Consider the following 24139-nt stretch of genomic DNA (forward strand, 5'->3'; position numbering starts at 1 on the left):
CCACTAAATCAACTAACCAGAGCTCATAGGGATTCACAGAGACTGAACCAACAATCAGGGAGCCTGCATGGGCCTGACCCAGGACCTCTGCATACGTTACAGTTGCAAAACATTACTTTTGAAGGGAACTCTGTGGTCTAGTTTTGAGCAACTGGTTTTATTATAAAAACATGCCTGTCAGACACCAAGTCTTTCAGCAGTTGGGGTTTAATGATTTGTCACAAATTTCTGCTTTAAAATGTTCATTTGCTGATTTAATATTGTATACTGAATTTTTTTAAGTTATGTACGACTGTTTTGCCTGCATGTATATCTGTGTACCATTTGTGGACAAGAAGGTCAACATTGGTTTTCGGTCTGGAGTTACAGGAAGGTTTTGAGCTAGCACATGGGTATTGGGAACTGAACCAGGGTCTTCTAGAGCAAGAAGTTCTTTTAAACCCTAAGCCATTTCTCCAGCCCCTAGATTGGTATTTTTTAAAGGATAAACAACCACTAGAAAGATTTATATATACTTAGAAAGCTAATGAGTTTAGTAGTGCATCAGTTCAGGGACATGAATTTTACTAATTAACTATTTGAATTTTGTGTTCAAAATTTGAAGCGTAAGAGTTTTGAAAGTGATGTTTTGTAAAGGACACAAGAGCTGGGATATGGTGGTTATTCGTGGAATCTCAGGGATTGGGGGGCTGAGACAAAGGATCAAGGGTTCAAGGTCAGTCTAACCTGTATCGAGACCTCTCAAAATTAGAGAAAGAAATGATATAGCTTGGCTTCCACATAAGCACACATACATTTATCTTTAAAATACTCATCCTTTAAAATCATCTGTTTTCAAACATGAACTATTTGAGTACTTAGGGATGTAAAGTCACAGTACATAAAAAGTCCCCAGGTAAGAAGGCCCAAAGTTGAACTTGGGAAAGCTGGTAACAGGGCCATGGTGCTCTGTAGTCAGAGTCCAGCCCAGTTTTAGGTCCTGATTAGTGATTTACAAGCTAGAACACCAAATTCAAAATAAAGAAAGGCTTTGGTGTTTAGTCAGAATACCCAAATAAAACTGAAAATTCATGGTCTCCAGAGGGCTAATTAAGAACTACGTTTAAATTATTTCCATGTTTCAGAGCTGCCCCTCTTGGTTTCAGAATGCTGCAGTTGAGAGGTGTGACCCCAGGCATTTTTGTTTTCCCTTAAGGGAAGTCCTTAGCCGCCAGAGAGACTCACAGAAACACTTTCACAGAAAGCTGTTAGCTCCAACGGGATAAAGTTCTTCAGCGTCCTCGTGTTAGTCACTCTTGGAAGATTGACATCTAAGGCTGTTGTCCCTTTAAACCCATTGCCACGCCTGGCAATGAATGGCGGGGAGTATACCCAAAGAGGACTTGTTGAATGTAATTCCATTTACAGGCTGGGTGAAGTCAAGAGCTCTTCCATCTGCCAAAGGCTTTGGTGTGGCAAATTTTATTCTTAGAAAGCTTCCTCAGGAGAAAAGTCTATCCTTAATGTGTACCTGAAAACCTCTCTTGAAGTTCAAAAAACGATATATGTGCCCTCTTAGACGTGGTGGTGCTGGTGCAGTCCTTGACAGGTGAGAACTGACAGGGACCCTTCTGCACTGTTGGGAGGAAAGCTCAGTAGCCCGGGAAGGGAGCCCTGACCTGCTCGCGTTCCTTCCCAGGAACGTTCCCTGGGCAATGTTTAAGTCCCCTAAGTGGTGACACTGAAGACTGCCTGCAGCGTTTGGGGGGCGGGCAGATGAAGGACAAGGAGACTGGCGGACGCTCTGCGCAGCAGCAACCTGGGACCTGAGGTGGGGTAGGGGGTCCGGCTGCTCCCAACCGCAAACAGTCCCATCTGCAGTTCACTCCCCGGCCCAGTCCCTGGGGACGCCTAAGGCTTCCTGCCTCCCTGCCCCCACCCTCCCCCTCCTCTCCAGCCTCCCCTACTTCCCGGCCGGTCTGCAAGACCACTGCCGGGAGGCTTCCACAGCCCTCGTCCCAGGACTCCCGGCTCCTTTGGATGCCCGGGAATGACCCATGACAGCCGCCCGCTCTCCCTTTGGACGGAAACCCCATTCACTCTGCCTCTCTCTTACACACACACACACTCTCACACACAAACAAAAAACCCAAGTCTGCCTCTCGGTTGCTACCCGCAATGACGTTTTCCCCTCGGATCCCGCCCCTCTGGGGGCCTGAAATTTTGGGATTGGTCGAAGGACTGTAGCGACAAGACCGTGATTGGACGGTCCATGGCTGACTGACAGCCGGTGGCCGCCGCACCCTCCCCCTCTCCGAGCGCGCCTGTGTGTGCGGTGTTATGCCGGACTAAAGGGAGGCCACCACAGCGGCTGTTTATTGTCCCTCTCGGCCAGTGCTCCCAAGGACCCGATCAGACACCGCTTGAGCGGCTTTAAGGCAGTGGCGGCCTTTGAGGCGGCGGCGACCGCGCCGAGGACTCTGCGGCTTCGGTTGCGTGAGGAGAAGCAGCGACTCCTTCGTGTCAGGGCTCTGACTCGCGTCTCCTAGCCGGCCCGCGCCGGCCCGCGCCGACCCTCACCCCTCATTCGCGATCCCGATCGCCTGCGTGAGCCCCGGAAGACCGCGTCTCACTGCTAGCCCTTGCTCGCCCTCGGCCGCGCTCTAGGCCCCGGCGCCGCGCTCGAGTTTGAGGGCGGCGGGCGGCGCGGCCTCCTCAGCGGCTCGGGCCCGCGATGGGGCGCGGCTAGGAGTGCGGCGCGCAGCGGTCAGTGCGAGCGGCGTCCCCGGAGCGCGAGCAGCCCCTGGCCTGCACGGGAGGCGCTGCCATGGCCAAGTCCAGCCTCGCGGGCGTTGACGGGGCGCTGACCTGGGTGGTGAGTGCTGCGCGGGCGGACGCATTGTTCGTGGGCCGCGGGCTGTGCGGGCGGGGGCTGAGAGCGCGGCGCGGCGGGCGCCCTGTCGGGCTGCAGGCAGGGCCTATCCCTGAGTGCCTTTTTCTCTCTGCTTTCCGCCTCTACCGAGGTTCAGGCTGCTGAAGAATGCTCACCTGAAACTTCAGGGTGTACACCAAGACGTAGGGGACCGCGATAACGCGAGCCTCCATGAGCGCAGCGCCAGAAAATATTGCAGAACTTATGCCAAATGCTACCGCTTCCGGCGGCCTGTCCCAAAGGAACGTGAACTTGAATGGCCACTGCGGTTTGCGCCTCCCCTTTAAAGGCTCATTCCGCAGAGAGGGTATTTGGGATGACTTTGACAGCAGGTTAGAGACCGCAGCTGGTCCATCTGCCCGCGGGATTAAAGGGAAGAGCTTACTTACGTCAGCCTCCCGAGTACATCGCGTGGGGGCTCAGGGGTTTCCCCAGGAGGTGAGGGAGCGGGTGCTTAAGCCTGAACTTGGAGGATCGCAGAGCCCAGTTCCCAGTGGGAAGTGGAAGTAGCAAGGGCAGCAGGAGCAATTGGAACAGGGTTCCCACGACAGATCGATAACTCCAGCATTTCACTTACTCCGCACTGAGTTCAGACCAGGGTCATTTCCCATACAAAACATCAGACTTAGTAGATGCGACCAGCAGCTAGGACAGAAAATTTACACATTTCGGGGACTTTAACACACCCCTTCCAGAGGATCCCAAATCCCTCGCCTCTGAACACGCTAAGGAAGTTGGTACTGCTTGGCATTTTTGTTCCTTGGTTTCTTTGTTCAGTTGAGGTTTAGATGAGTCTGGACTAACAGTCATTTCTGTCGACAAGTGTTGCTTATAAAAAGGATGTTTTTATAAACAGCAGGAAAACTGTTTAACCATTTGCAGGGCCGTGGCAAGATACTTTGCAGTGTAACTTGCCAGGTTCTTATCTTCGAATCTCCAGAAATAAGTAGTTCTTTCTAGGCAGTGCAGTAGGAGAGCGTGGAGAAGAAAAGTTAGATAGTAAGTTAGTGCGCGTGTGTCCTTGGAAAGAATGATTGAAATTGCTGGCCCTTACCTGGTACTAAAACTAAACGTCTGAAGATGGGGTGCGATCATATGCCACTGTCACTGGTGATTGTGGAAGCACTGACATCCGAGCTGCTGCCTTCTGGTGTGTAGGGTACATGCAGACAAAGCACTCATACACATAAATAAGTCTTAAAAAGGAAGCAGTTGCTATCGTGGAACCAAGTCACAGACAAGCTGCTCAGATGTCAGTGCCACCATATGGGTGCTGGGAGTTGAACTCAGGACCTTTAGAAGAGCAGTGAATGCTCTTAACCACTGAGCTATCTCTCTAGTCCCCCTTCCGCCCTTTTGTTTTTACATTATTATTTTATGCGTATGGGTGTTTTGCCTGCTCGTATGTCTGTGCACCACTTGAGCGCCTGGTGCCTAGACCAGGCCAGAAGAGGGCATCTGTACCTTGGAACTGCAGCCACCTAGATCCTCTGGAAGTGAAGCTAGTGCAGCTGGGCCACCTCTCAAATTCTGTCACCATGGCAAACATTTTGTGAGACAGTTGGATTGCTTTGTTTTTTTCTTTTTTTTTCGGAGTGGGGGACCGAACCCAGGGCCTTGCGCTTGCTAGGCAAGCGCTCTACCACTGAGCTAAATCTCCAACCCGGATTGTTTGTTTTTAAGTCATGGTAGCAATGTTTTAATTTAATGGGCACCTTTCCTTTTAAGGTCAATGGAAAACTTTAATTTACATACAAAATTGAGCAAAACTTGTAGAGTTTCATTCCAAATTAGAAAAAAAAATCTATGTGAAACTACAATAGGCACATTGATTAATTTTGCTATGAATTAGATTATGGGAATTACAGTAAAATAAAATATATCTTGTTTGAATTAGGTTATTGAGAAGAAATCCTCTTTCAGGTTTGCTGCTTGCTTTCTGTTCCTAATGCCAGCATTTTCGTGTCTGTAATAAACCTTACAGGTTGCTTGTGCATGTGTTTATGAGAGAGGAGAGAGTATATATGTACATTCATCTACCTGGGCTTTGAACTCATGATCCTCCTTCCTTAGCTTCCTGAATGCTGAGATTGGGAGCCAGCACACGGGGCCTGGCTGGTCTTCTTTACTGGAAGATGACAGCATGAGTTGATGTGGGCTTTGGCATAGGTTCATATACCCCCTGCAGTACATAATGCAGGCGAGACTTCTTTCAGGGGGCTTAAATTTTTCTGTCCTATTTTGTTAAGCAGAACATTGAGAATTCATAGTTTGAATGTAGCACAGTGCTGACAAACAAACAAATAAAAATGTTTGTTACTGGCAGAGTTTAAGTGTGTCCCACACTGTTTTGTTGTTGTTGTTGTTGTTGTTGTTGATTTTACATGAAATGGTTTAGCTAGATTAGATTTTCATTGTAGGAGTTTGGGGGTTCACTGCACTGGCAGTGTTGACAGTGAAGCCAGTCTCATGGTGCCGCCTGTTTGTGGATGGTAATGCAGAACTGGAGTTAATGCACCTGTCTTACGCTGGCTAAGGGGGTGGCCGTGTGTGTGTGTGTGTGTGTGTGTGTGTGTGTGTGTGTGTGTGTGTGTGTGTGTGTGTGTGTGTGTGGCGTGTGTGTGTCGTGTGTGTGTGGCGTGTGTGTGTTGTGTGGTTTGTGGGGTTGGGGTGTGTGTGTGGTGTTGTGTTTTTGTTTGTGGTGTGGTTGTTCTGTTTGTGTTATGTGGGTGTGTTTTGTTTGTGTGGTGTTTGTTTTTTGTGTGTGTGTGTTGTGTGTGTGTTGTGTGTGTGTTGTGTGTGTGTTGTGTGTGTGTGTGTGTGTGTGTGTGTGTGTGTGTGTGTGTGTGTGTGTGTGTGTGTGTGTGTGTGTGTGTGTGTGTGTGTGTGTGTGTGTGTTGGTATGTCTTGTGATGAAAGATTACCTTTTGGTGTCAGAGACAACAGAGTGGTTTGATTTCTCTTCGTATAATGGTTAATTTGATTTTTGATTTTCAGTATCCAAACTGAACTTTTAATAATTAGAAAAATATGGTATAGCTATTTAAAATTAATATACATTAAATTTCTAGCAATTAAGTTTTTTACAAGTTTTAACTTGTAAAACTTGGTTAGTAGAAGATGCTATTTTTTAAATCAGTTTGTAGCAAATTCTTGAGCAAATGCTAGACTATGAATTTATGACTTATATTTTTTCAAATGAATACTGTAGATTGGTAGATTAAGTAATATAGTAGGGGAACATGGGGTAGGTTGGAGGAGGGAAGAAAGGGAGAAAACAATGTCATTCTATTTTAACTAAAAATAAAATAAAATAAGTTATATAAGGTGACAAAGTACCTAAAAACATAGTGGCCAGAATAGTACACTTTTGCAACTATTATCAGGCTTCAGTAAAATCATCCAGGGCCACCTACCTTTCTCATAACCTTGGAATAATGCAAATCCTAGCTTTAATACTTTATCTGTAATAATAATGCAAATCCTAGACTTTAATACTTTATCTGTAAATACTACCATGTTTATTTGTGACAATTATTTGTCTTTAAAAATATAGCCACAATATTATAGTTCCTTTAAAAATATATAATTCTATATCACATTTTTTGCATGGATTTTTTTTTAAAGATTTTTTTTATGTAAGTACCCTGTCACTGTCTTCAGACACACTAGAAGAGGGCATTAGATCCCATTACAGATGGTTGTGAGCCACCATGTGTTTGTGGGAATTGAACTCAGGACCTCTGGAAGAGTGGTCAGTAGTCTTAACTGCTGAGCCATCTCTCCAGCCCCTGCCATAGCTATTTTTAAAAATATATTTAAAATATTTTTGAAAGTTTAATTGCATCATTTCTCCTTTTCTTTTCCTTCCACCAAACTTTCCCATATACCATCCCTTGCTCTATTTCAAATCCGTAATCTTTTTCTTTAACTGTTGCTACGTGTGTGTGTGTGTGTATTCTTAAATGTATAACTACAGCATGCTCAATCCATATAATGTTACTTGTATAAATATGTGTTTCAGGGCCGTTGAGTATTGGATATCCGGTTGGCATGCTCTTTCTTCCCTTGGGAAGATTACTTTCACCTTTCATTAGTGCCTGTAGTTCTCTGTCTGGGGTGGAGGCTTCCTGATCTTGGCCCTCCTCACAGTTAACTGACATGTCTATTCTTGTCAGCTTTGCTCAGGTCATGTTTAGGCAGCCTGGTTCAGAAGACTTCATGGAGATAGACCTGAGAGTCCTAGGAGACACACGATCACAGCCAGCTTCCTGTTCCTCTGGCTCTGTCTTCTCTCTTACAGTGATCCTGGAGCCTGAGGCGGAATCAGTTTCAATTGAGTTTCACAATTTTGCACTTTGAATGGTTGTGGTTTTCTGTCTGTGCATTTTCCTTTAAAAATGATTGTATTTATTCATTGATCATGTGTGTTGTGCATATGTAGAAGTCAGACGTTAGCCTTTGGACGTGGGTTCTTTCTTTCTACCTTGATGGGAAGTGCTTTTAACTACTGGGCTATCTTGTTGTTATGGATATTAGTAATTTTTAAAAAAGTCACTCCATATTTAAACACTTTAAAATTTTTTTTTAAGAACTTGAGTTTAGTGGGCCATTAAAGCAAGTCTATGTTCATAATCTGTGTCCTCTCCATTGAGGTTAGTTTCCTATAGTTTACATACTTGATGATCTCTTACTGATTCCTTTATATTTCATCAGTAGTGCCTCTTAATTCTCCATAGCAGTCTACTTGTTTTAACAGAGTTTCTTTGTGTAGCTTTGGCTGTCTTAGAACTAGCTCTGTAGATGTAGACCAGACTAGCCTCGAACTCACAGAGATCTAACTGCTTCTTCTGATCAAAAGAGTACACTACCACCACCACCACCACTACCACCACCACCACCACCACCACCACCACCACCACCACCACCACCACCACCACCACCACCACCACCACCTGGTTAGCACTCTAAATCTATTTTTTTGATTGATTGATTGGTTTCATGTATATGAATGCTCTGTCTGCATGTACACCTGTGTGTCAGAAGAGGGCATCAGCTCTTGTTATAGATGGTTATGAGCTACCATGTGGTTGCTGGGATTTGAACACAAGACCTCTAGAAGAGCAGCCAGAGCTCTTAACCACTGAGCCATCTCTAGCCCCAGCAGTCTAAATCTTAAGTGCTCTTTAAGGCTACCTTTGGAGTCTTACCAAACTTATTTTTCAGATTATGCTCTTTTTATTTATATTTTTAGTTTATGCTCTTTTTAAATTGAATGTTTTTTACTCTGTCATAGAACATATGCTTTTCTAGGGAATGTTTATGTGTGATAGTTTTGTCTTAACAATAACATAAACTTAACAATTCAAAGACCACATGCTTTCCTTCTTTATATCCTTTGTAATGTTTAGCAAGAGTCTGGATATATAATATACCCTCAGTTATTGTTGATGAACTGGGTATTCAAATACTACCTTCCTGAGTCTATCACTAAACACTTGTAGATAGCACTAAATTTCCCAGTAAAGGTAATGTCACAGTACTTAGAAGTGGTTTTTGTAACTGAATAGTAGTACGCTTGGTCACCTGTAGTCTCAGGTCTGTTAAACACTTCGATGGTGAAAGTTCCATTCTAAGTACACTTCTGAAAGCAAACCTCTTGTGTATCTTTGTAAAACCTCACTACAAATAGGACCCCTGTTTTAAACAAAAGCTTGTATTATTCCAAATTGTCAAGAGGGAAACAGGATGTAGACAATAGATCAGGTGCTGGTAGGGCATGTGGCACAGACAGTTGTGGGCTGTGAATCGGTTAGGTCTTAACCATCATTCTTTACCGCAGCCTTCCTCTAAAACATTAAAAGCAAAACAACTTTTTTTTTGTAAGTCTAATAGGACAGAAAGGATGAGATAAGCCTATCTCTTTCTGTCTACTGATTTCTTTACTTTGACATAAAAAAGTAAGGATTCTATCTCCTTTTCAGAGTGTATGTACCTAGCTAGTAAAATAGCATAGTGGAAACGTATGGGCTGTGAACTCAGATCACATGGTTTCATAATTTGGCTTTGTTAAATGCTAGTTCTCATCAGACCTCATTCTACATGCACTAGGGAATCATAATGGCAGCATCTACTTGGTGGAGCTCTTACTTAAGTATTGGAATATTCCAGATACCTCTCATCATACTGCCACACTGCAGGTGTCAGAAAAGTGAGTACACACATCTCTAACCCTGTGATAAGTGTCTGCATGCTTGTTATCTTAGGGAAAGCTTGGTTTGAGAGGATGTTTCTGAAGAAAATGTGTAGATAGGAGTTTATAGCCTGTGTTAGTTGAAGCTAATTTCCTGTGTTCTTAATGCCTTCAGCAAGTGTTAAAAGTGGCTAAGCTACTTGGCACAGCATCTTTTAGAGATAGAAGTATTGTTGATAACCAGGGCAGAAGTCTTTCTTATTTCTCCTGTACATGTTCTCAGTACAGCCAGGGGCATTTGTACTTAGAGCTTTTCCTGGGCATAAAGCCATCCCATTAACTAACTGAGGGACAATTTCTGTCTCTCCCCATACCTCCAGATTTTGATTTTCAGTGGCCTGAACGGAGTAATCTGTAGAGTTAAGTTTCTGTTAATATCCGTGACCTGAATGAGGCCTTTCTTGCAGATTTCTGCTAGAAAAGCTTGTAGATGTTTTGTAGGGAACTTTTCTGTTGGGGCTAGCAAACCAGTGGATAAATGCTCAAACATTTGCTGAGAACAGGAACATAAAAGACAATTTGACTGAAATGTTAATTTCTGCTGTCTACTTTCCTAAGCCTGCCAGTGTTACTTGTGTGTTTGGTTTTACTGTTATCCAGACAGTAATGAGGAAGTTTGGGCTGCAGAAGTAATAGCCAAGTACAAGCAGTGCCTTTAGTCAGACATTCAGCTTGATTCTAGCTTAATTATATCTCCACATGCATGCATTAATAAGCATAACACCCCTTTGTGAATTTATTATAGAAAATTAGAAAATGTATCAAAAGTAAAAAAAAATGACCTACATTTATATTTTCTATAGAAAGTTTTATTGGCATTCTGCTGGGTATAAATACATTTATATTCTCTGCTATACATGTACATATTTATATAATTTTTCTGAAAAAATGGACTCTTTGTAACTTTGCTCAATAGACATCTAGTTATTTGTATTTTATGTGACTGTGTCTGTGCCTTTCCATACATATGTGAATGCAGTGTCTGGGAGACTGAGAGAAGGTATCAGACCTTCCGGGACTAGATTTACAATTGTGCTATGGTTGCCAAGAACTGAACTGAGTCCTTTTAGGAACAGCAATTTCTCTTAACTGTTGAGCTATCTAGTTGGAACCTGCTTTGTATCCCAGCAGCTGGCTTCAACTTTGTGGCAGTTCTCCTGCTTCTGCTTCCCGAGGGCTGGGAATTCAAGTAGGTAATACCATGCTCAGTTTAATTCTGAAGTTTGATAAGCCATTAAGCAATTTAAAAAACACTCAGTTCTCTTAAGTTTATAAAATCTATAGTGATAGAAGTTTTTCTTAAGATTTATTACTTTTGTTTTATTTACATGTATGTCTCTAAGTGAATATCTACCACATGTAAGTGGCTGTCCGTAGAGAGAACATGCCTCTCAATCTTCCTAATGCTGAGACCCTTTAATACAATTCCTCATGTTGTGGTGACCGCCAACCATAAAATTGTTTGTGTTTCTACTTTGTAATTGTAACTTTGCTACTATTTGAATCTTAGTGTAAATATCTGATATGCAGGATATCAGATATAGGACCCTTGAGAAAAAGTCATTTGGCCCCCAAAGAGGTCATAGCCCACAGATTGAGAACTGCTGCTGTAGAGGCTGGAAGACATTCAGATCCATTGGAACTCGGGTTTCAGGGGGTTGTGAACCACCTGACATGGAGTCTCAACTTGGGGCTCTTTAAGAGCAGCATATATTCTTTCCTTTCCCCCCTTATCTATCTATCTCCATCCATCCATCCATCCATCCATCCATCTATCTACCTATTATCTATCGATCTCCAGCTTGACCCCACCCCACAGTCCATTCCTTTTAGAAAAGAGCAGACCTTCAAGAAGTAACAGTCACACAGGACAAAACAAGATGCCATAAGACAAGGCAAAAGCCCTCATATGGAGGCTGCCCCAGGTAATCAGTAGGAGGAAGAGAGTCCCAAGAGCAGGCGAGAGAGTCGGAGATACGCCCGCTCCTGCCGTTTGGAGTCCCACAGGAGCACCAAGCCAGCAGCTATGACACATATGCAGAGGACCTGGTGCAGACTCACGCAGGCCTGTGCTTACCTTCAGCCTCTATGAGCCCCTGGGTGCCCTGCTTAGCTGATTTGTTCTCTATAGCACACATTCTTAACGGCTTAGTTATCTCTCTAAGACATGTTTAGATTTCTTTCATTCTATACATTTAAGCAATGATAAATCATCAATTTCTTCTAGGCTTCCTAATCAGCATATAATTTTAGTTTAGAAAACCTTGCTTTCTGTGATATGTTATAATGTCTCTCTTTGGTTTCAATTTCAGTTACATTGTTTTGAAAGAACTTTCTAGCTAAACTATATTTGCCTCTTTTGTGCTGCTCTGCTGAGTTGCCTGATGGAAATAGGGAGAACAGACTTATTTTAGTGCAGTGACAGAAGCATGTCATGGTGACTGTTCATATCATGATAGATCAGGAAGCAGAGTACAGTAGGAATTGGGTCCAGGTAGCTTTCAAAGACTCAACCGTAGTGACAAATTTTCTCTAGCTAGATCTCATCACATAAAAATTCTACTGTTTTCCAAAGTAACACTACCAAGCATTCAAACTTGAGTCTGTGCAGGACATTTAAGATTCAAATCATGGCAACCCCGTTTTTCTTAGACCTATGGCCGTCTAACAGTGCGAAGTGTGCTCAATCTAACTTGACGTCTAACAGTGCGAAGTGTAGGTGTCTCCACTAGACACAAGCCAGTCCCTTCTTGACTCCTTATAAAATCACAGTGTGTGAACATCAGTATACTAGAACATGCAGTTGATCTTACTGTTCCAAAATGAAGAACCAAAGAGTACCAAGGGAAGACCAAACCAACACAGAACACTGTTCAGCAGGATAAACAGAGTCCTGTAGTCCCACATGCAGCATCAAGGACATGTATTTGCATGATGTGGGCATCAACGAACTTGAATAGACCCGCCCTTATGCCCTAGCCATTTGAAACCCACATGTGCCCTCTTGGTCTGGGTCCACTTTGTGCCTAGTTTTCTTGGCACTAAGCATTATTGGTAAAGCATTATTCTCACAGTTTGATAGTTCTCTTATAGGTTACCTTCTGTCAGACTTTGCTGGTTTTATAAGTGTTTCTCAAATTCTTGATGGAATATTCTATGATTCTATAATCCCTGCATTCTGAATATTTGTAAAAACAGGATCATAGTTTTAGATGTAGCCTGGCCCTTTTGGACACAGCCGCAGTGGCCTTTGAATTCCTGCACAGCTAAGCCTGGGAAACACTTCCTAGAAGCCCCCAAGTAAGCACAGCACTCTGGAGCCTGTGGTGGGTGGAGTTTTGCCAACAGTTATTATTGTCCTAGCGTGTAAATTGCTTAGCTTCATTTGAACAGTTCTAATCTCTCTTCTTAACTGTTATGAGCTCTTGGTCTTGCCAATGCTCTTTTTCTGGCCAAATCACATTTGTTTTTTGCTCTGCAAGGCTGGCTAATATTAATTTGCTAGCAACAACCATGCTACTTCCCAAGTGTTTCTGCCTTTTTGAAAATTGCTCTGCTAAATTATTAGTCCATTAAATTCAGCCTCCTTCAGATTTCTAGGACACTGCAAAACATGCAGAAATTCTCTGCCAGTTGTAACAGAAATGATTACAATTTCCAATAGAGTCCTTGCACCTGAAACCTTGGTTTCACCCTTCACGGTCTACTTTTCTATTATCGTTCTGATCTCTTTGAACTTCCATTGGAAGTTTCTATAGCATTTTGGGATTCCTCTGGTTCACATATCAAGCCTCTTGCAATTTGCTTCCATAAATCAGTTCAAAAAGACTGAACCACATTCAGGTTTAGACACAGCAGTGACTCTACTTCTTTGGTACCAGTTTCAGAGTGAGTGACTTTTGCATTGCTGTGACCAAATACCTGACAGAAACAACTTCAAAGAGGAGTTTTATTTTGGTTCACAATTTTAAGAAATTTCGGACTCTTGCAGCAGCAAGACTCACAGAGTATGTGGTAGAGTCAGAGCTGAGGTTAGCACCAACGGTAAGTGTAGCCGTCAGTGGCCTGCTTCTACTGCCCTATTTATGCAGTCTATTGCCCATCACCTCAAGGTTCTATATCCTCCCAAAATAATACCAGTAGCTTGAGAACAGTTTTTTGAAACATGAGCCTGTGTGAGATATTGCACATTTAAAACCATAAAAAGCATTTGCATATTTTGTTGATCTTAAAAAACAAAAACCACAACTCTTCCTTTCATTGACTTTAAGAACTTAAAAAAGAATCTTTCCTCTTAGACGTCAAAATGACATGATTTATTGTACATGTGTTACACTTGGGTACAATTGAGGACAATCTAGTTTAGATTGCCTCAGGTCCCAGCAGAACAAACAGATCATTTTTAGTTACAAATAAGAAAGGTCTCTCGGAAGTGGTCTTGGCGATTAGCTACTTGTATGAACACCTCAGCCACTGGCATTCTTCATTTCTGCTCCTGTAGCCAGCATGGGTACACTGTAAATGACTGGTTACCTAGCCTTTGGCCGGCCTTTCTTCTCTGGAGCCTTAGGCAGTGCATTCATTGTATATAGTGTATTTATTTGATAACATTTCTTAGTAAGCACCCCCTTTTCCCATTTCATTCTCCTGTCAAAGAAGCTTCTGTAAGGAAGGTGACAGTAAGGTTGAGAGACTTGAACTTATTTACTTCTGTCTGTTAACTTTAGATTTAGTTCTATGCATAGTTTCTTAGTGTATGCTATTGGTTCAACATCTTCATTTTAAAAATTTAAATGTGGTACTGCTTTTTATTGATCCTATAAGTTTTGAAGTCTCTTTTTTCCTGCTTTTCTTTATCCCCATATATTTTCTAAATTATTTTGTGATTTCTTCTTTGATTCTTAAATAGTTTACAAGTGTACTGTTTAATTTCCACTGTTTGTGGATTTCTGTTTCCCTTTTATTTCTAGCTTCATTCTGTCATAGACAGAATGCATGTCTTCACTGTTCAGTGGTTGAGACTTATTTTATGGGCTAACATCTGGTTTGTGTCAGAGAATGCTTCATGTGCACTTGAGAAGTATGTGTATTCAGCTGTTCTTGAGCGGAGTCTTCTGTAAATGACTATTGGGTTTGTCTTATACTTCAAGTCCTTTGTTTTCACATTGACTCTTGGTCTGGTTGTCCTGTCCATGATTGAACATGGGGTGTAGGAATTTCTTATTATCACTATATTGCGCTCTCTCTCTCTCTCTCTCTCTCTCTCTCTCAAAGATTTATTTATTTCATGTATGTGTGTACACCGTTTCTGTCTTCAGACACACCAGAAGAGGCATCAGATCCCATTACAGATGGATGTGAGCCACCAGGTGGTTGCTGGGATTTGAACTCAGGACCTCTGGAAGAGCAGTCAGTGCTCTTAACCTCTGAGCTATCTCTCCAGCCATCTCTGTCTCTCTTTAGTTCTGTTGATGTTTGCTTTATTTATTTTGTACTCTAGTTAGATATATATCTATTTACAATACTGATATCTTTTTGGTAAATTGTCTTTGTTTTTTTGTGACAGGTTTTGTTTAAACTTAGTCAGTTTGTGTAATGTATCTATGGTTGCCTACATTCTTTGGATCCTGCTTACATCAAGTATGCTTCCCCACCATCTCTCCTGAAGCACATGTGTTCTTAGAACTAAAGTGTGTCTCTGTGGGCACCATGTAGTTGGACTAGAAAAATCAAATTGGCTAGTATATGTTTTAACAGACATTAAATTCATCAATATTTAAGGCAGTCATTGATATGAAAGGACTTACTGTTGAGTTTTCTTCATAGCTTGTAACTCTTTTATTTTTTCCTTCTTGCTGTCTTCATCTATGGAGTTATGCTTTCAGTTCCTTCTCAACTTACACTTTGTCAATATTTTCTTTATGGTTATTGCAGTAATTACATAGATCAGTTTAATGAGATAACATTCAATTTTAAATTAATTTTAACTTGACCAATTGCTTATAAAAAAGCTGTATACATACTTATGTCTACCACAGCTTATTAAACTAGAGAGTTTTATTAGGTTATCAGCAATTACTCAAAAGACAGACTAGAGCAACAATAAGATGATATGTAAAGTACTTAGAATAAAACATGGCAAGAAACTATAGCACAAATTATGTTTTCTTTTTAGCATTCCATATTATTTCATATACGTTTATAACAATCTTTATACTGTTAAACATTATACCATACTTTAATGCGTGTTCCTACGTTACTATTGGGACCTCTGTATTTGCCTTCCCAGGAAGGCTCATCTTTTCATATAGCTTTGCGTCAGCCCGAGGAGTTGACTCTACTCTGCTTTTGCATACTTTCTTCTTTACAACCTAAAGATGCCCAAAGTTATTTTAACCTTAAAATGTTCGCAGGGCGGTTACCAGCTATCGTGGTTACTAGGTTTTAATGTTTATCCCACTTCTGTTTTTGTCTGTATCTGTTGAGCAACCGTTGATAAACTGATAAAGCTCTCTGGTACAAGATAATTGTTTTCTTGTTAATTGATAGTTACTGCTGTCAGGATTCTCTCCCTTGTGACTTTTTTTCCTATCAGGTTGGGAATTGAACTCATTGCTTCCTGGATGGGCCTATGGCTTATCCATGACTTTGACACTTTGATTATGTATCTTAGCAGAGGTTTCTTAGGTTTGTGCTTGCTTGACTGTGAGCTTCTTAAATTTGTCCATTTCTCTCCTCATATTTGGAAAGTTCTTCTCATTTTTATTTTCTCCTTTGAAACATTTTGTAACATATTCTATTTGACTGATGAGAGCCCACAAGTGAGTCAAGTTCTTTTAATTTTTCTTAATTCTTTCTATTTTGGTTCCTTTGTCTTTGAAATATTTTTCTTTGTAGTTTCTATTTTTTTTTCTTGTGGTTGGCCAAGTCTAGTCTTTTTATACTTTAAGTTATTCTTTAGTTTTAGCAATAATGCTCGAGTCTTTTCATTTGTCATCTGTTTATCTCATTTTGTTTATTGTTTTGTTGATTTTTCTGGTTTAGTTGTGCATCTATACAGTTCCTCGAGCTTCCTCTTATCTCCATTTCTCCCTTCCATTTATCTTTTCTTTACCATTATTTTTCCTTTTCTTTCTCGCCTGTCTTTTCCTGTCCCCTCTCATCCTGTCCCTTCCTATCCTTTCCCTCCACTCTTGTCTTCTTTCCTTAAGACAAGATCCCTAGCCTAATCTGAACTTTATAGCACTTCTCCTGCTTTAACTTCTCAAGTGCTAGCTAGGATCACAGATGGGAGCATCCATTTCCTTAGGCAATCCAAGGAAATTGAAATTTATCCTTTGGAATGCTTTTGTGCTTCTCCTTTGCTTTGTGTTGCTTTCGGTCAGGGTTAGCTCTTAACAGTCTGGTTCTAGTCTGGCTAGTTTCTCCAGCTATTTAGTCCATTTAGAGTCAGGAGACATTGCAAACCATTTCTAGGGTTGTAACTTCACTGGGCTTGTTCACTGAAGAGCTTTGTATCTTTATTTAGGGAATAGTCTGGCAACTCTGCCCTACTGTGTCCTCTCACACATTCTGTAATATGCCATGGTACTAGAGCTCCACCTAATGTCTATTCCTAGAACTGCAGACTCTGGGTGCTGGACCAGATCCTTCTGATTTCCTTTGTTCTCAGTTTAGCAACGGATGCCAGTGCTTGCTTAGATTCAAGGCAGCAATCAGACCTTGTGGTAGCTCCTCTACTTTTTCTTTAGCGGTCCACTCAGGGAAAGAAGTCGCATTTTCTCCCAGTTCTGCCTTCTCAGAAGGCTCCTGGGCTTGGATGTGGTTTTGGGTTTTTTTACTCAAGGGACAGGACCTCTTAAGCAGTTTCTAGATTTCTTACAAGGATGAATGGTTCATATATTACTGTTTAGTCTGTGTTTCGGTGGGGAAGGGGTTTGAAGTTTCCTAATCTTCAATCTTGTTGACATTACACTATGTCTTCTGATTTTTAAGTTCTCATCTTAGCAAGGATGGCAATTCTTTTAACTTGATAGGACTTTGGGAGATTCATATCTCTTTTTCTCTTATAGTCATTTGGGAGTAGATAGAAGGGGAGGGTGAGGTGGTAACCATTGGTTAAGAAGGTGCAGGAATGTTGTTAAACTGTTGAAAATGTTTTGAGGCAGGGCTTTATCCCTGTTGTCTATCTCCAGATGCCAATTTACTTTAGCAAAAACTCCTAAAGCAACTTTTGAAATCTAAATTGGGTAGACACTAACTTCAGGTTGAGTCAATCTTGAAAATATTTTATTTTGATATTTGTTTTAGAGAAATAAACTTGATGGAAAGTTTTTTCCCTGGGTGCTTGTTATAGGTTTGCAGTCTTTATGCCAACAATCATGTACTTTCAGACGTCTTTCTAAGCTATTGATAGAAGGTTACCTTCCTTTGAGTTGGTAGGTTGTACATTCTAAAGTAGTTAGAGAATGGTCTTAGTGATTATGATCTTTGTGCTAACTGTTCTGAACTTGCAGAGGTTATTACTCCTCTCTTTGCTGTGGTAAAATACCTGAGGAAAAACTTAAAGAGGACAGAGATTAGAGTTGGAGGGTTCAGTTTAGTTGACCAGAACAGTTTGTTTATGTTGTAAAACAGTGGACCTCCCAAAACGGTAGCTGCAGCTGCATGAGAAGGTTCGCAGTTGGGAGAAGTTACTTAAAATCTGGACAAAATGGGTTACTTTGGGCAGTTTAGAGTGGAAGACAAGGCGTGAGAGTGGCTCTAACTAAGGGACCAGGACGTACTGTGAGCTGGTCATATTACATATTACATGTGCATTCAGGAAGTGTAGAGGTATCTGCTGGTGATTTCCTTTTAGTCTATTGACTTTACATATGCTTTTCACAGTCAGGGCAGCTCTTTTCCATTTTTGTTAGACTGTTCTTAAGACATCCTCACAGATGCGCCCACAAGGTTTGTCTTCTAGGTAATCCTACATCCCATCAAACTGACAATCCCATCACAGGGCCCATTTTTAAAATAGTTTATTTCTATAAACATTGAAATAGCAGAGAACATTATTAGTAATTTGGGAACTGGTACTTTAAAAGTAAAGTTTATCTTTCTGGCCATTTAGTTTATCATCAGACTCTTGACAAAAATAGAATATGAAAACCTTACGGAATAATTATTTTCTTTTGTACAAAACTATTTTTAAGCAAATTAGCACTATTCATGGATAAGCGTATAAATGAAAGAAAATATGACTATAGCAAAAATCAGTAAAATTTGTATTTGAAACATTATTAAATGCTATATATACATAAAATATATATACATATCAATATACATATATATATATAAAATATTCAAGACTGAGAAATTACACTTAATATTTGAATTCCCTGAGGTTTTTCTGTTACAAGTCTTATTTTGATATTGTTCTTTAGATTACTCGGAAAGCATACATTTTTATTTTGCAACATATATAATGACATTTTAAAGATGTAATTTAAGACATGGTGTTATGTTTATGTTAAGAAACTGAAAATAGGCCATTCTAATTTCTTTTATTAATAAGATACCATATTAATCAGTATTGGGGAATCTAGAAGGAAGTGCTCTCTCTGTTGCTGTGAGGAAGTTTGATTTGGTTCTCAGCTGTTGTAGGAGTGGTTACCATTACCATGATACTTAGCTCTATATCCTTGGAACTGGCAGAGGAATGATTCTGTAGGTGCTTTTGTATCGGGTCATCCTGAACTGAAACTGACATGATCTACTAAGCTGAGCAACTTGAGGACTTTATAACGATTGTATTTATTAACTGCATAGACTGGTTTGTGTGACCCTCATAGCCATTCAGTTTTTATTCTGATTCTGTAACCTGACTGCAACCTAAATCCTTTAGGAAATCTTGCGGAACACAAAACAGTACCTTAATATCTTAGAGAGGTGGTGCCTGCTCTCCTAATCCTGATTATTTTGTAATAACCAGGCTGGCTAAGTGCTAGTAGTAGTTAACAGTGGCCTTTAGAACTTGGACATTGGTGAGACTGAAAGATGGGTACCATGTCATGTGTCCATACACATTTTTGTTTGCCTCTTGCTTTAGGATATTTAAATTTGATTTTTTGGTTAATTTGGACTCTTTTTTTTTTTTTTTTTTTTTTATCAGAACAATGCTGCAAAAAGGAAGAGTTGGAGACAACAACAAAAATGATTCTTCCAAGAAGTTGTCTGTTGAGAGAGTGTACCAGAAGAAGACCCAACTGGAGCATATTCTCCTTCGTCCTGATACATACATTGGATCAGTGGAACCACTGACACAGGTAATTACTTGCTAAAATTGATTGAGATTAGGGGATATGCATATCTTCTTTTTAAATATCTTAATAAAGTTATGGTTATTAGTTCGTAAGTGTGTGACTTCATGTCTGTTTATGTCATGATTGAGAAGGACGGAGGAGCTAAGATACAGCTCACAATGCACAGGACTCTGGGCCTGAACCTCATACCAAAAGAAAAACAAACAAACAAAAACCAAAATGAACTTTGAGAGAGACCTCAGAGAAATGGAAATCTGTTCATCACTTTATGGAGATAAGGACATCAGAATACAGAAGTGTAGAATAAAACGATGCCTTAAGAATTTGTTAAAAGTTCAACATAGTGTATACTGTGGTTTACATTAGTGATGCCTTATAGAACTGATTTACTTATGTTTACTGTGCTCTTGGCTTACATATACCTGCTTGACTTAACAATTTTGGGAAGTTCAAAATCAGGCTTTTATTGGTTTACCCTGCTAATTTTTTTTCTATAGAAGAAGCATAAATTATGAAGTGAGAGTATAAAGTAAATAGCTTTTTTTAAAAATAATTTTAAACTTTACATAGGTATTATTTCTAATGATTCATAATTCTTGACAGAAAACAGAAATTTCTGGGCCTTAGGAATTTGATTTGGGGTCCCCATCTGCTGTAGAATTGTTAGAATTGGGACTCCTAACCTCTGCTTTATGAAATTGTCAGAGAAAATGAAGTCAGAGGTGTTTGCTGGACACTGGGGATCGAACCCAGGCCCTTACACATGGCTCAGCACAAACTGTTACTGGGTTAGAGCCTCATGTTAAAGCTGACCTTATGTGTGAATAAAATACAAACAGTACAACTTGTACAACTTTTCAGTTTTAGTTACTTAAGTTCATTGTGAGACTATGACCTTACCTTTAGCTTTACTCTGAATGCCTGTTTTAAATAGAGTAGCCGACAATATGGATTGTTTGGTTCTGTTTGTTTGTATTTAATTTTGTTTTGTTTTGTCTGTCTGTTTTTTGAGACTGGGTTTTACTTTGTAGTTCTGACTAACGTTGATTTACATGTAGGCCAGACTGACCTCAGTTGTGGCAGCTCTCTCCTCAGCCTTCTCTGAGTGTGGAGATTACAGATGTACATGCACCACCATACCTTGTTGACAATGCAGATTTCTGCTGTGTAAAATCTGACTTAGGAGTTCATGCTGTAAAACTGTTTTCAAATCCTTCTCTTAACACAGTTAATGTGGGTGTATGACGAAGATGTAGGAATGAACTGCAGAGAGGTGACCTTTGTTCCGGGCTTATACAAGATCTTTGATGAAATTTTGGGTGAGTACTTACTTAGCATGTATTTGTGCATGTATTTCTATCAGTGTATTGACCATGTACATACTAAGTAAGTCTTGCAGTGTAATTTTATAAATTGTTTTGCTGGCTTTTATTTTACTATATATGCTAATATGTGAAATACCAATAATTTATTATATATAAATAATATTAACATAAATAATATTGATTGATAATAAATATGTGTTAGATGTTCTTCAGACAAATGCTTTGCAGCTGTAATAGTTTTGTATTTCTTTGCTTCCTAGTGTTTTCCTGATGTTTTTTCATGTGCAAAGCTACTATGTTGTATTCATAATTCCACAGAGAACCCGCATCCTCATCTGGGTTTTATTGTATCAGGTTATTCAGGAAGCATGTTATATAGAGACACTGCAAGGCCTGACCTTGGTAGATTGTGTGAGTTGGAGGTTGGACATGTAAATGTAGTTTTCTCACCCACTGATTAGGTGTTTCTGTTGGGCAGTTTAGTTAAGTAGCCTCTGTGTCCTTCCTAATCCTGTGATTAAGGCAATTACAGTGAAGTAATTGACCCAGGCAATGCTTACACTTTGTAAATGCTTTTAGCCTTGGCCTGACTTCCTAGAAATTCTCTGCTTAGCTCACTAATATAGTTTGAGGTTTCTTAGACTAACTCTGTCGATCTGAGTTTCTTCCTGTGGGTCCTTCAGAAAAGTGATGGAGTCAGCCTGGTTGTGCGCTGGCCTCTGTTATTTTAGGCCTAGTACATGGTCTTTTAATTTGGAAAGTGAGAGTCTTTGCTTGTAAGCTTTTGAGATATGAGTTATACAAAGTATTTTTATAATTAGTTTAAGATTTAGAAATTTGAATCATAAGGGCATTAAAGACCAGTTAAAAAAAGACTTCAGTGAAAAAACCTAGTTTAATCTGCATATAAAATCATTAGTTTGTTAAAGGAGATTAAGACAAGGTCACTAAGACTTGTCACTAAGATATAAAGTAAACCATGTTTTACTTTTAAGTAGATTTAGATATTTTTGGTTTTTTTATATTTGTAGGTCAATAAACACCCCCTACCATGTGTGTGTGTGTGTATAATTTGGAATTATGTAGTTTAATTTATCAAACAGTATGTTTATAGTTGAAGTTAACAGTGATCGACTGTTACCACTTGTAGACGTTACTACTAAGTTGGGATGTACATGTAGTTGTGCATCAGCTGATACGACCCTGTGCTCCATCACTCATCATGATGCTTTAATCTTGTAGTCAATGCTGCTGACAACAAGCAGAGGGACAAGAACATGACCTGTATTAAGGTTTCTATTGATCCGTAAGTACATTTCAAACTTAATTTTATGCTGTTGTTTTATTCAGGTAACCCCCAGGTTATGATCAGATGTGTTGATCGTATGTATATGTGTTGTTTATGATCAAGTGTGTTGATCGTATGTATATGTGTTGACCGAGTACATGGCTCTGTGGCTTTACTGTCTTCCTCTGCTTTGGACTTGGTTATCTTCTTTCCCTTCTGTCCTTTGTGCTCATTCCCTCACAGGGCACCTGCTTGACCATTTTCTTTGTTGGTTCCGTTCAGTTAAGAGAACTTATTCATCTTCTCTTAGTTTTTTTTTCTTTCCAGGATGTGGAGTGTTCAGGATGTTATTGTTATTCTGGGCTTTCTGAGATAAATTCATTTTTCATGTTTTGAATTTAGCTCTTTTCATTTTATATGGCGTACTTAATAAATTGAATAGTGCTGGGTATTATAGAATGCCTATCACATGTTCAACTAGTTAGCTTTTTAAGGCAGTTTTTGGTATTCAGTTTGTATCTGTGTCTCTGAAAATCTTACTCATACACTCTTGAATGTTCATCTCACTTCTCAAAGCAATATAATGGGTGAATTTTTATTTATCTAAGCTACTGCCTACACCAAGGGTTTATTGCTAGTTAGTGGCCTTTGTCCATTACCATTCATGGTAGAAACTAATGGTTTTATGATAGAAAATTTAAAAGATTTAGAATTTAAATTAAAAAGATTTAGAAATATATTTAAAAGCCTTTAAAGTTAATTTATGACACTGATTTTCAACACACAAAATATAAGTGAGAAAGGGATACATTTTAGACTGCTTGTGCCTTTTTTGTATATATTGTATAGCTGTAACAGATAGTTGGAAAATTAAAATGGTAGTAATCATTGGCTTTATTTGCTCTGCCAAAATGCAGCAGAGAGAATCATGCCTAATGGCTTCTTTTAAAACTGTGCCTCCTTTTTACTCTTTTTAAATTTTTTTATTGGTTATTGTATTTATTTACATTTCAAATGTTATCTTCCTTGCAAGTTTCCCCTCCAGAAACCCCCTATCCTACCCCTCTGCTTCTATGAGGGTGTTCTCCCACCCACCCACCCACTTCCACCTGGCATTCCCCTACACTGGAGCATCAAGCTTTCACAGGACCAAGGGACTCCCCTCCCATGGATGCCAGACAATGCCATCCTCTGCTACATATGCAGCTGGGGCCATGGGTCCCCTCATGTGTACTTTTTGGTGGTTTAGTCCCTGGGAGCTCTGGGGGAGTCTGGTTGGTTGATATTGTTGTTCTTCCTATGCGGTTGCAAACCCTTTCAGCTCCTTCAGTCCTCCCCTAACTCCTCCATTGGGGTCCCCTTGCTCAGTCCAATGGTTAACTGCAAGCTTCCTCATCTGTATCAGTAGGGCTCTGGCAGAGCCTCTCAGGAAACAGCTATATCAGGCACCTCTTAGCAAGCACTTCTTGGCATCAGCAATAGTGACTGGGTTTGGTGGCTGCATATGGGAAGGATCCCCAGGTGGGGCAGTCTCTGGATAGCCTTTCCTTCAGTCTCTGCTCCCTTTTTATCCCAGTATTTCCTTTAGACAGGAGGAATTCTGGGATAAAATTTTGTGAAGGGTGGGTGTCCCCATCTGTCAACCAGGGGCATGCCTAACCTCTCGATATGGTCTCTACAGGTTCCCTCCCCTTTGTTGGGCATTTCAGCTAATCTCATCCCTGTTGCATCCTGGGAGCCTCTTGCTTTTCTGGCATCTGGGACTTTCTGGTGGCTACCCCTGTTCCCCATCCCCCATTGCTACACACTTCTGTTCAGTTTCCTAACCCTCTGCATATCTTGTCTGTCTCCTCCCACACCTAATCCTGCCCCCACCCCCTTCTCTCTTCCTCCCATGTCCCTCCCACCCTCAACCTCCTATGATTATTTTGTCCCACCTAGTAGGATTGAGGCATCCACACTTCGCTCTTCCTTTTTCTTGACCTTCATGTGATCTGTCAGTGGTATCATGGGTATTCCGAGCTTTTGGGATAATATCCACTTATCAGTGAG

At 40.5% G+C, this 24139-nt stretch overlaps 1 protein-coding gene across 1 annotated transcript in view; it reads left to right on the top strand.

Moving 5' to 3' along the window:
* The first annotated feature begins 2290 nt into the window (after positions 1-2290).
* The window catches only part of Top2b (DNA topoisomerase II beta), a 60809-nt gene continuing 38960 nt past the window's right edge, over positions 2291-24139 (top strand). The window contains exons 1-4 of the mRNA XM_032918145.1: positions 2291-2854; positions 19324-19477; positions 20703-20793; positions 22042-22105. Coding sequence (XP_032774036.1) covers positions 19328-19477; positions 20703-20793; positions 22042-22105 — 305 coding nt within the window. The 5' untranslated portion in view covers positions 2291-2854; positions 19324-19327. The remainder of the gene's footprint in view (positions 2855-19323; positions 19478-20702; positions 20794-22041; positions 22106-24139) is intronic.

This window comes from Rattus rattus, chromosome 12 (assembly GCF_011064425.1).
Source record: "Rattus rattus isolate New Zealand chromosome 12, Rrattus_CSIRO_v1, whole genome shotgun sequence".
Lineage (NCBI taxonomy): Eukaryota > Metazoa > Chordata > Mammalia > Rodentia > Muridae > Rattus > Rattus rattus.